The sequence below is a fragment of the Pituophis catenifer genome, unplaced genomic scaffold (genome assembly GCF_029215685.1).
Source record: "Pituophis catenifer annectens isolate HBS135680 unplaced genomic scaffold, rPitCat1.0.hap2 SCAF_3, whole genome shotgun sequence".
NCBI lineage: Eukaryota > Metazoa > Chordata > Lepidosauria > Squamata > Colubridae > Pituophis > Pituophis catenifer.
In genome coordinates, this window is record NW_027256883.1 from 51,852,268 (window position 1) to 51,865,610 (window position 13,343).

Sequence of the window (13,343 nt, forward strand, 5' to 3'; positions counted from 1 at the left end):
ATTTTGCTGGCTTGAAAACCACCTTTATCTAAAGATGGGGAAAGGGTGTGCAGGTATGCCATAGCAAAAACATATAGAAAGAAAATGGGCAAATAGAATTTTAAAAAATCAGTAAAGTGCACAATTATTGTCAAACATTCTATTCCTGTTATTCCATTGAATTTACTGAACAGTCATTGTGGACTACAATTTGGCTTGAAAAGAAAAGAGGCTTACAATGCAAACAAACACCTGTTAGGTGCTTCTCCTGAAGACTTTTATAAGAATTGATTGATGCAATTCAAGGAAAACCTACTTCAGCTCTTTGGATGTTGGCCCATTTCCTAGATCCACAAGGGGCAGAAGGATTACAAGTTGCTTAGATGTTTGTCTCCAATTTATTTCAACCTTTAAATGCCAATGTTTTCCAGATCTGCATCTTCCAGGCCAACAATGGCATCTGATCTGGAGATCATGAAAAGTTTCTCTTTATTGGTATACTGTCTCTGAATTTTCAAAGGCTGCTGCTCTGTTTGTTCCTTGCTGGTGCTCTGTGAGGAGCCAATTTCCTCACTGGAGCTGACTTCACAGTCTTCAGGTGCTTTATGGGCTGGGGTATTGGCAACAGACTCCAAGGAGGTGCCCGACTCCTCCAGTGGAGTGTAGCCCTTATTGCTTCTGTACTGATCACACTGAGTGCTCTGGGAACCTTTCTGATCCACAGATGGTGTAGGCAGATGAGAATCCCCCAAATCGAGGGATCTGGAGTAGCTGGAAGATGAAGCTTTAGCTAAAAGACTGGAGTCAAGGTCAGTGCTACTACCCAATGTCTGAGAGGGCTCAGGGAACAGGGATCTCCTGGAATCAGGGAGGCAACTTGTGCTCTGGCGTCGAAGCACTACTTTACGCTTGTTCATCCTGGGCAACACTGTCAGTTCTTGCGCCGTGTCTAGGTAGCTGCTTCTGAGATCTTTTAGACTAAGTTCAAATTCTCCCCGAGGAATTTCTCGGCCATCCCGTTCACCCAGCAGCCTCTGCCAGTCACCATAGTCTCCATCAGCCATTTCCCCCTGAGCCAGTGGTAGCAATGTGAAGGTACTCAGTGAGGAGCCCACAATGGAACTGGCAGTGCTGTGCTGGTCCCAACTATCTGTGGGGGTACAAGATGGGTTACGGGCGCTTTGGGCCAATGCAGCTCTTTCTTTATAGATGCTATAAACGGCATCAGCCAAGCTGGGTATTTGCTCTTGTCTAGAAGTGGGGAAGCAGCGAGGTGAGGAAGCCAAGTCAGGAGGGGAGAGGGGTGCACTCACAGATGGGTGCCAGATATTCTTGGTAAGCATGGCAGTGGCTCCTAAGGTTTCTCCTGCTGAGCTACTGCCAGGTTTCAACTCCAGCCCACGAGATTGCACACAGTTAACAAAACCATTTATTGGGACCGAGGTCACAGCAGAGGGAGCCCCATCTTTTGGCCGAAGACTGTGTGCATCTATGACAGTGGAGTACAGGTCCCTCAGATTGATAACCTTAGTCTTCTTGTCACGATTCTCATGCAGCACTGCATTGGCACAAATGAACAGGAAGATGCCAATACCCATGATGAGGGGCCCAAGCACTTTGAGTTTGTCTGAATGCAAATATCTAGAGAAAAGATGGAAAAGCAAATTTGTTGACGGTGATGAGGGGGCAGGCAAAGATGGAGAAAGTGCTTTCTGGTTGCCAGAGAAAGAAGAATTGATGCCTTCTAGGTAAGATTCTCTGGTTTCTTGTGTGTGGTTCTTGGTGTGGCTTTCGGGGGCCTTCCCATATGATTGCAATAATGGGCTGTGGCCAAGGCCCCCTGTCCTATAAAGGGGTTTGGGCCAGTAGCCAACCACAGCCAAGGCAATCCCCACAAGCAGCACTAGAATGCCACAGACAGCAATGAGGCCAGAGAAGGAGCAGATTTTGAGCTTGCCCTTCACCACCACCACATCATTCTTGAGTTTTTTTTTTGCTTTGCGCTTGTGTTTGGAGACTTGGCCCTGAGGCCGCAAGGGATCCTGTTTTCTGGCTGAGATCCTCAAGAGGCCTCCAGTGGCGATCATGGCTGGCTATCCAGGAAAAGGTTCCCTACAGCAGCATTGGCTCCTGTGACAAAATAGAGTAAAAAAACGTATGAGCGATAATGTCTTTTAAAGCAATCTTTCTTAAATCTACTCAGTCACTATTGACTAATCAACCTCATGTAAAGAAGCATGTGATACCTATGATGCAACATGAGATACTACCTAGACAAGAGGAAGAGAATCTTTTACAATAACCTATTGGTTTTAGTATCACCAAGCTGACCGCATGGTATTAGCTATGCTGCCTGTGGATGATCATTATCATCATCATCATCATCATCATCATCATCATCATCATCATCATCATCATCATCTACTGCTGGATCAACTGAGAAGCTTCCTTTTCTTTTTGTTTACAATAATGTAGCATCAGATGAAGTGCTAGAACATTTTCTTCTATGGATATGAATTCCAATAAATCAAGGCTTGGAATTTGTTTTGGAGAGAACAAGCTGAAATAGACACAAAAGATGCAGATTTAATAGTTTGGGATTTTACTGTTTTGCATAGAGGTCTGTACATGCTTTACTACTTCATAAGAACAACTTTGCACACCGCTTGCACTCCGGAACCCGATTATATTCTTTCTATCTATAAATTATATTAGCTCTAAAGAACTTTTCTATCAAAACGGCTATGCTTCTGTAGGCTTTTGTAATCTCTGTATTCTTTCATTTAAAAAAATTATTCAAATTTTATAATACAACAGAAATGGAAGAAAAAGGGGAAAATAGAAAAATGATAAAAAATAAAACAGAATTTTCAATTCTGCTCTTCCTTCAATTGAGTAATCACCATCTTACTCTTTCCCCCTCCCTCTTTAGCCCTTTCTAATCCCCAAATCTATAAATCATTGGCCAAGTCTTTTCTTCTTTCAGTAACCATTTAAGTCTTCCAGTCTTAAAAAGTTTTTATTGTCCCTCTCCTCCCTCTCCCCCAAACAGATCAGCTTTGCAATTTCTGCAAGCTCTGTCCATTTTACAATCCAATCCTCTACTGTAATCATTGTACTCCTCAGGTAGGACTCTCTTTAAAGATTGTTCACAAATCTTTAGCAACTATAAAGTTCTGAAGCCAACAAACTGTTGTGGCTTAGTGAGTGGACAACAACCATCCATATCAACTTAATTTCTCAGCCCAATTAAAATGGTGCTATTGATTTTTTAAGACTGAAGGATTGCCTCTTTCATATTGCTACATCAATCAGCTCCAGTGGTCTTACTGCTAAGGTCTACCTCCACTGACTGCTTGATTTACAGGGATTAGATAGAGACTGTTTTATTGGTAACTCCTTTATTGGTAGACATTTTATTGGTGACCAGGCATAATCTTTTCCTCATGATAGTTGACAACTACCTTAGTTAGGAAGTCTATATTGTTTATAGATGGAGTTTATGTTATTGTTCTATGTTTTGGTATCAGTTTTAGGGACTACAGTATAGTATTATGATTTGGCTGACTTGTTTCATTTTTCTTTTGAGGGCTTAACGAATTAAATACTACCTAAATCACATAGACAGACAGCTTATAACTGACATGAATTACATTGGTAAATAAACTATCCTAGGATCAGGACCCCCCCCCCCGAAATTCATGCATGACACCATGCTCTGACTCTAACCCAATTTTACATCTGTCATGTGTACATCCCAAGCCTCCAAGTATGTTAATTTCTCAACATTTCAATTTATTGATAATCCCATCTGATTCTCTTTCCTTCTGGTCATCATGTAACAATTCTACCTTACTGTTTCCTATTATGCTATTTAGGTATACTAATGATGAAAAAGTATATTCACACCTCAATTTTTAATGAAACTTAATTTTAATTATATGCACTGTCTCTTGCAATGGAACTGCATCTTAAGGAGCATTTCTTGTTAAAAAAACACACTTGGAAAAATGATGTGAAAGCACTAAGTGACATTTTTGTTCACACTTGGTTCTGATTAGATAAAGTTCAAAGAGATGCTGTTGTAGAAATTATTAGTGACTAAATTCTTTCACAAAGCCAGTTTCATCAGACCCCTGGAAATTTTTATTATGAGCAAAAATATCTAGTTATAGATGCTCTTAGTAATGATGTCCCTAGCTGAATGCCAGGCCTTAAGTTGCATAAGTACAGGAAGGAGCATGCTCTCTTTGTTAGCTCCAAGGATGGTAACTTTCTCAAGATTTACTATGGCTTTGGGCTAAATAAAAGCAGTTGGTGATGATGTATCATACTTCATATAATCTGAAAAATTGAAGCCATTTTCACATCAATGAATACAATAATGTATATGTATGTTGACATGCATATAGGGGAATGAATGCTACTCCTGTTTAGACTATGTTAAGCCTATTCTTGGAGGCTACAAGTAGAAAATTTGACCCTATGAGTAGCATATGAGTAATTCAAAACATGTGAGTAATTCAAACTACTGAAACAATGCATTTGTATGCAAAGGAGGTAAACATAATGTGGATTGTAGAAGGCTGTAACAGGCATGGATGGTTGAAGAGGTAAGTTAATTTCACAGCTTTATTCTAAACTGTAGCTCATATTTTTTTCCCATGCTGCATAAAATTTTTCCTTTGTATAACTATCCTTGAGTGAAACTGGAACATTCAAATCCCTTAAGGGTCCTCTGCTGTAAATATAAGTCTACCCATTTCATAGAATCTCTAAACTGCCTTCTGCTCAATCTTTCTGGTTCACTATGGGTAGTGAGTACTTGGAAACTTCCTTAACTCTGTCTCAAATCTTCACAACTGGATGTATGTTACAAACTGGTCTGGAGACTAGATTTCTACTTCATATGAATAAATGCTATGGTAGCATTTATTGAAAACTTTGTTAAGCATCTTGAGATATCTTCTTTTGACCCCAAATTTTATTGAGTTGGGGTTTTTTTGCTACACACCCATTTTACTTTTGTTCTGGCAAAGATCCCACGAGGAATAAAAATTGTGGCCCAGCCTCCTGTAGGTAGGAGGAGGGAAAAAGATTTAGTTTGTTAAAATGATTGTCATTCCGTTTGAACATTAAAAGAATGAAAAAGGAAATCTGCCAAGGTAAATATTTCCTGACCTGATAATTATGAAAGGATTAAGACACAAACAATGTTGCAATGCATGTATTCAAATCTCCACTGCTATATTATGTGGAACTGTTATCCCAGCACATCATGACAGAGGTAGAATTAGAAAGTCAGAAAAATACAAACAAAACAAGCAGCTTTTAGTTTCATAAAATAAACTAATAAGGAAAGCCATGCAGACAAAATTATGTCTGCTGAAAAGTAGTGCATAAGGAAAAAAAACTTTCTCTTTTTATAGTACTATAATTTAATGACCACCTAATGTATCTCAATACTGTGGAGTAACTGGTCTATGGAATTATTCACAAGATAGAAAATTGTCACCAAAGTGTGTAAATGAAAGGATATCAAATATATTTATGGAAGTCATGATATTAATATTCAGTACTAGAAAAAGCATGCCTCCAAATACCAACTGGCATGGCACACAAACTTGGAGATGCATTTGTGCTCATATTTTACTTGCATAATTTCCAGAGATAACTGACCCTGTTAGAACTGAAGGCTGGTTTAGATGGCCTTTTGACTGATTCATCAGCAAGCTATATTTGTATGCATGGGCATCAGGAGTGAAAACAGAATAACAGAGCTGATTTCTTCCACCCTTCCTTTCATTAACTGCTCACATTAGAGAGTCATAGAGTATAATTTAACATTCCTACATGCATTAATGTGAGTTGGATGAAAAAGAGCATGATACTTTTGAATTAGCAACTGAAGGCAAAAAATGAAAGATCTGTGGGAAGGTCAACCAATTAAAGATTAATTTCAACTATTCTATAAAAATACTTCAAAATCAACTTTATATCTGCCAATTGCAGTTTATACCCTCCCTTTAAAGTTCTTTATGTTGCAGTTTTGGCTTTTTCTATATCAGAATAACCAATATTTAAACATTTTGCATTGTCTTAAAAGGATAAAAAAAGCTTGATGAAGCCTTCATCACACCTTGTGTTCCTGCTTGCATTTAATATTTCCTGTTCTTTTGCTATGAATGTGTACCTTCTTATGGAGATTAGATCAACTAATAAGCTGTTTCCTGGTTTCAGACTATTGTTTTTGAATGAGGCCAAAATATTAGATTGCAAAAGAAGCTTAGTAATGGTCATCTATCTTGCAAAGGAAAAGCAATTAAATTAGAAAATGTTGGAAATGAAACTGGTGTGTATTGGGTCATTAGCATTATGTATATTATATACTGTCTTGAACAACATAGGGGTTTTATTTAAGTTAGACTTTCTATTTTACTGTTGTTGTTATACTAAAGAAATAGTTGGATTTTGATATCAAAACTTTGTTTTAAGCAAGTCATATCAATCTTTATTTTCTATATAATACTATTTTTTAAAATTTAGGGGATGAATATATTCTCTGGACATATGCCTGATTTGGAATCACGTACGATGTTCAAGGTAACTGGTTATGTAACATCAGTGAATTTGCAGCCTATCGATGAAAGAATGCAGTGGCAATAGAGATACACAATACTAAACCTGTTTTTTTTAAAGAAAAGACACTATTTTGAAAACCCAGGGAACAAAAAGCTGTTGAAAAGCAGTTTGAAATAATATGCAAGATTTTGTTTATATCACTGCATGAGGTTTTATAATCAGTTATTCAGACAACCGAATTCTGCAGTTCTTCACAAACTGTTCAGAGTTGTCTGAAAATATTAATTAAAGGTCATTCCTTGCTTTTCCCAGAGGGAATGAAATACATTATAAGAATGAAAGGTAGCAGCAATCATTTCAACATGTCGCATAAAGTTAAATCTTTTGCCTTGAAAACAAAAAAGAAATCAGCATCCTAGGTAAGCTTATTTCCTTCATCAGCTAAATCTCCACATTTCCTGAAAATCCCCCGATTCAACAATGTTTGATTAAATGCCATACCCCCCCCAAAAAAATCCTAATTCTGACAATATGCCTCAAGTAATTAATCAACCAATATGATCACTTGCTTCCTCTTTTATTGTATATTAAAATAAGATTTTATTTCACACACACAGAACCCAAAGATTAAGCTTTTAATATAGGGGGGAAAAACATTTTAGGATACATATAGGCAGGATCAGTGTTAACTAATATGGAAAGTAAAAGAGTCACAGGTAGAATTCCTCAAAAGGAAGCCCACCTACTCTTCATTAATATCATGTGATGAAATACTCTTGATTCTAGATGGACCCGGGTCTTGGGGAACATGCAGAGAGATATATCAAAGTAAGCGACATCAACGAATAGGTATACCATTACCCTGCTACATAACCAAAGCAATTCCAGAGGGTGTTTCATGCCGTTTTCCAGGATTTCAACAGCGTTTCAAGTCTAAAAGGTCTACCAGAGTACATGCAAGCTAGAAGCCCACTCCCGGCTACTTTTCTTTGCCTTTCCCAATGGATGGATGAATGAGTAGAAAAGAAAACCAAACCGGGAGGTGGTTGGGTGGGAAGCCACCTTCCAAGTCCGTCTGGATATAATTTAATCCAGCTTTCCCAAAAGAGCAGCTTGTTCTTGGGAGAGACTTTCCTGGCTGCTGCAAGTCGAAACGTGCCTGCAGGGAGAGAGCCTAATAAAACATTATGGCTGTCATACCTGCTGCTCTGCTGTCCTACATAATGTAATTAGCCAAGTGGCCTGTGCCTCTGGAGGGCGATTTGCGAAAGATGAAGCTAAGAAGATTCCCGGCATGACGGATAGCCTGGGGGGCTAAAGGTGGCCATGCGGAAGATTTTCGCTTTCGCCGTGGGGTCGGTTAAAAGGGAGCCCGGCGCCTCGTTCCGAGTTCCCAGAACAAAACTTCCCGCCGAAGAGACATCCATTTACAGGCACTTTCCATCTGCCAGGCGCCCATTAACCGGAGATCGTCTCAACTCGTCTGTCCCCTCAATTTAGAAGCTCCCGAAGGCGATTTCTCTACGGTGCCATTTCCCCTTTTGGTGCCCCCAAGAAGAGAGAAGCCGCCACGAGAGCCACCCATCATGGTGGCCCAGGCGGGATGGGCTCCCAGCCCCGCTTCGGTAGCGGACCGGGGGCGCGGGATTGGGAGGGGGGGGGAAGCCGCAGAATCCCCGGGTGAGTTTCTGGTTCAAAATGGCAGCATTTAACAAACGCACAAGCTCCGTCTGGTCTCTTACCGGGGAAAATCGGGGGGCGGGAGAGGGGAGGTCAGAACTGCAGGCAAGTTCCTCGGAGCCCAGCGAGAAATCCGGGAGAAACTTTGCAGCCCGGCAGGTGGGAGCCGAAGACCCCGCGGCCCCTCCAGCCCGCCCCCCGTCGACTCGGAACCATCCCCGTCAGAGCAGCGAGGCTCTCTCTCGGCTCAGCCTCGTCGCATCCGCGGCCGCCGGGCGCGGCGAGCACAAGGAGTTTCTGCAAAGTGCGTCGCCCGCCGCTCCAGCCCGCATCCTGCCTGGCGCTCCGGATTTCGGGGTCGCCCCTCCGCTCCAGCCGCTCCTCCCCTCCCCCTCCGCCTTCCCCGGAGGCTTTTGTTAGGGGTTGCGATTGCGGCGGCCGCTCGAGGCGGACGGCGTCTCCTGCCCCGCGGAGCTGCGGCGGCTGCTTCCAGGCTGCTGCGACTCTTGCTCCTCAATGGCTCCGTCTGAAAGCGGCTGCTGTTGCTGCTGCCGGCCCGACTCGCTGCAGTTGCTAGGATACCGGAGCCATGACACAGGGAAATGCTGCAGGATGGCAATCATTATACCTTCCAAACTCCCGTCCCCCCCGCAGCCTTTAGGAGGGACCAGAGCCTCGCCCCCATCTGTCCCCGCCGCGCTGTTGCTGCTACCACCTCCCCTTCTCCCAAGCCACCTGCGAGCGAAGTGGCGGGCTCGTCCCTCTCCGGAGGAAGCAAGCCGCGGGAACAAACTCTGGCAGCGAGCAAAGCCCTTTTGACACGCTCGCTCCATACAGTGAGACGCCCGGTCCTTTGAACGAGCGAAACCCCCCTCCCCCCTTATTTTTAGAGATTGCTCTGGCGTCGTTTGATGGGCCGGGAGGAAACCAAATTGTCAATGCGGGGGGGTGGGGTGGCTATTGCTTTCTTTACATATTCCTTCGCTTCCCTTTGCTTTGTGCCACCTCCCCCGCAGCTGCTTAGCCTGCAAAATTCAGAAAACTTAAGGCACGCTCTGCACTAATTTCATTGAAGGTAGTGGCTCAGCTCCAAAGTGAGTATGCTGTGATCTGCATTTTTTTTTTCCTTTTAACTTTTCACTCTTCATTTGGATTTTGCACTCCGCCTGCTTGAGGGACTCCTTTTTAAAACTGACTAGTCGGGTTTTTCTTTTTTTATTATTATTATTTCTTAACTTGAGCTGCGTAAGGTCCTGCATCCCAGTTTGGCACTTGCATTCCAGTTGCAACTGATTTAGACGAAATGGTTTGTTTTTGACTGCCCCTGCTTTCAACTGGCTTGAATAAATAATTGCGAAAATTAATTCTCTGAATCCTGTGGGTGATTTAGTAGAACTCATAAATAATGGAATACATGGACGGTTTCATTTTGTACATGAACAGACTTCTGAAGAGACGATTGTTTTTTACTTTCTTCCAAAACATTATTTCAGGCTATGCTTTAGTTTGTACTGTACATACTGTACAGTTTTAAGTGTTTCAGAAAATCTGCACATCTTCCAAAGTTTACAATTTTATGCTACATAAGACTAATACAGTTATTATGACAATTTTGTGGAGTAATCCAAACCATCAGAATGATGTAGATCTCCCCAGGTCCAAAGGCTTCACATCCTGTTGGTGTTCCAAAGGGGTCCAAAGAGCTGCTTCTTTTCCTGGCCTTTTGTGGAGGTGACTGGAGCCTCTTTATACAGGTTTGTTTTCTTCTGTTTCCACACTCTTCATTATTTTTCCACCTCTACCTTCTTTCAAATTTCATATTATTTTTATTGCCAAGTTTGCTGTTTTACTTCATTTGTAAACTACCCAGGGTCATCGGAATATAAAGTTAAGACAGCATATAAATTTAATTAATAAAGTGTATGAAATGAAGTGGACTCTTAAACTATACCAAATCTCAGAGAGCTATCCCTCTTAATTTAGGCTGCAGTTCTGAACATATTCTGATATTTCATCCAGGTAAACATCCAGTACTGCATAGGTCCTAGTTTACGACTTACCTATTCTAGAAAAAGAGATTTATCTGACATATTACTATTTGTTATTGTTTCCCCTCAACATAATAGCTTATGCACAGCTAAAGAAGGCTCTTTTAGTTTCTCAGATGTTTCTTTGGGCTTTTTGAAATCAAAATTTTTTGAAGTTTCTGAATTGCCTTACCTTTCCTAATATTTCAGCCCCTAAATGTTACCCTCCTTGAAAAGACTAAATGACCAGTTTAGCATCGTGATAGGTTCTGTTTTTACCCTCTTCAGTTCTGATGGACAGATGAGTAATATGTTGCAGATAGAGAACTACAGTACGCAGTAACCTGATGCAAATAAATCCTGCCTTTTTCAGTTTTTCAGAGCTCTTTAAAGAGCACTCTCAGTTTCTTGGACTGTAAGCAGTCATTATCACATAGAGGAAGCTACTCAGAAGAGAGGCAAAGGGCTTTTGAGCTGCACCTGCTACAGAGAACGTTGGTGTAAGAGGCTTGTGCTGCTGTTACCGTAGTACAAGATGCAAAGCAGAGAGAGGAAGAATGTGCGTGTTTTTGCAAAGGAGAAATTCAGTTGAATATTGGATACAGGGATGTCTTTTTTTAATAGTGCACTGTAGGCTAATGAAAATCCAGGGGATAGAATGAAAAAAAAAAAAAACCCAGCTGCTGAAAGGATTTGTAAAATCTTGGCTATCAGGCCCAAAACTATGGTGTTTGGCAGAGGACATACAAATGCCAAGATCAGAGTTGTCTATGGTCTCTTTCCATCCATCCATCCATCCATCCATCCATCCATCCATCCATCCATCCATCTAATTCTTTGGTTCAGAGCTGTTTTATTTGAAATATGTAAACGTTCAGGGAATAAACTACATGCTGTCTTGAACTACATTTAGGATTGTGGTTTGCCATTGAAGATACAGGCTCATCTGATTTGCATAAGTCATTCGATTTCAATTATGTAATTTATATTTATTGGAGCTATTATAATTATTGTAATTATAATGTATTTAAATTGGCGAAATAGATACCTAAGAAAATGTTAGGCTAAGAAATACAATGGAACTGCCTTATTTTTATGGAAGTAGAGTACTATCTTTCCTCCATCCTTATTAATTATTACTAATTAGTTACAAGCCTATTGAATAATATAGTAATCAGTAATATGTAGACAGATTTAATTATTTATGCAATGCTGTAGGTTGTCCTGAAGAGAGAGAATACAGCAGCCTATTTTTTTTTAAAAAAAATCTACTTTTGAGCATTCTTAGGACAAATATTAAATAAAATGCATTTAGTTTTTCAGCCTTACCCCATCCTTACCCCAAACACCCTAGAATTAGTTTGTTGCAACCAGGGTAGCTTGGGGTTGGGTCTTTTGCATAGGATGGATCATATCATCTGTAAATATTTTTTCAGTGATTAAGGACCTAAATTAAACGGTCAGTTTGACCTATCAAACCCAGATCTTTTGTCTTCTTATCTACATAATGATACTGTTATTTCTAATGTTTTTTTTTAAAGCAAGGACTGACTGCATCTGACTTTATAAAGTAGCCTTGGCCTCCATTGAAGCTGAACAAAATTCTGACCTTGGGCCAACCTGCATTTCTTCTGTACCTCTACTAGGCTCTTGGTGAAGCTTCTTTCCAGACTTACCAACCATTCAATTTCAGGTGCCTATAGATAAGGCAGTGCTTGAACAGTGAAATTCAACAGTGAGTGAAAAATAAATAAAGTTGAAATACCATATTGTTAAACTCGAATCTTTAGCCTGATTTGCAGCCAAAGTAAATTGGATTATTTTGGTTGAATCTACTGGTACTCGTGGGTAGACCCTTTGTCCATTTCTGATGGTTGCTAGCATAATTTGAAGAGTTTTGTGCAGTATTCTTAAAATATAGAACGTTAAAGAAGATGAGCATCATAAGCAACAAAAGGACATAAGTGGTCTATTTCAAGAACAACACAATCATTTGAGCGTAGTATAGAGTGCTGTGGAAAATTTTAGACATCATTTCCCAAGCAGCAGGTCATGAGTGATTTTAGCTAAGTTCACTATCTTTCCTAAATTTTACCACCAACTCATAGCCTGTAAAACCAACATTTTGTGTTTTAAAAAAATGTGGTTTTATATTTTATAAAGATAACTGAAGATTTATTTATTTAGTCAATTCATCTAGCTGTCCATCTTGAACAGGATAAACAATATTTAAAATTAAAAGTTATTACAACTGCAAAAACCAAAACATTGAACAGCTAAAAAAAATACAGCAGTCTCTGACACGACTCGGTGTGTTGGCTCTTCATAAACCCAAGGGCTGGGTGCATCTAGGGCTTTGCAAAAAAGCAGAAGAATTGGGGCCAACTTGGAGGAGGATATTCTGAGGGTGGGAACCAGTGGTGAAATCCAAATTTTTTTACTACCGGTTCTGTGGGCTTGGCTTGGTGGGCATGGTGTGGCTTGGTGGGCGTGGCTTGGTGGGTGTGGCAAGGGAAGGATACTGCAAAATCTCCATTCCTACCCCACTCCAGAGGAAGGATACTGCAAAATCTCCATTCCCACCCCACTCTGGGGCCAGCCAGAGGTGGTATTTGCTGGTTCTCCCAACTATTCAAAATTTCCGCTACCAGTTTATTTATTTATTTATTGGTTTGATTTATATGCCACCCTTCTCCGGAGACTCAGGGCAGCTTACAATGCGTTAAGCAATAGCCTTCATACTTTTGTATATACCTGCTTAGTAGGGCTTTCGGCCCCCCCAAGCAGTGTTCTTTTTATACAAAGTAGCTTATTGCCCCCACAATCCGGGTCCTCATTTTACCTACCTCGGAAGGATGGAAGGCTGAGTCAACCTTGAGCCTGGTGAGATTTGAATTTGCAGTAATTGTAGGCAGCTGGCAGCTAAGTGCTACTTAACAGCACTTTAGTTCACTGCGCCACCAAGGCTCCGAACTGCTCAAAATTTCTGCTACCGGTTCTCCAGAAACTGTCAGAACCTGCTGGATTTCACCCCTGGTGGGAATTATGGCAGAAAAAGCTAGCCTTGTATCCCCC

At 40.8% G+C, this 13,343-nt stretch overlaps 1 protein-coding gene across 1 annotated transcript; it reads right to left on the reverse strand.

Moving 5' to 3' along the window:
• Positions 1-389: 389 nt before the first annotated feature.
• Positions 390-2,066, reverse strand: TMEM200C (transmembrane protein 200C). The gene has a single exon (XM_070942370.1). The coding sequence runs from the start codon at positions 2,064-2,066 to the stop codon at positions 390-392; it is 1,677 nt and encodes a 558-aa protein (XP_070798471.1).
• Between the last annotated feature and the right edge of the window lie 11,277 nt (positions 2,067-13,343).

Coding starts and splice junctions, on each gene's coding strand:
- TMEM200C (XM_070942370.1), bottom strand. CDS start 2,066: ATGATCGCCACTGGAGGCCTCTTGAGGATCTCAGCCAGAAAACAGGAT.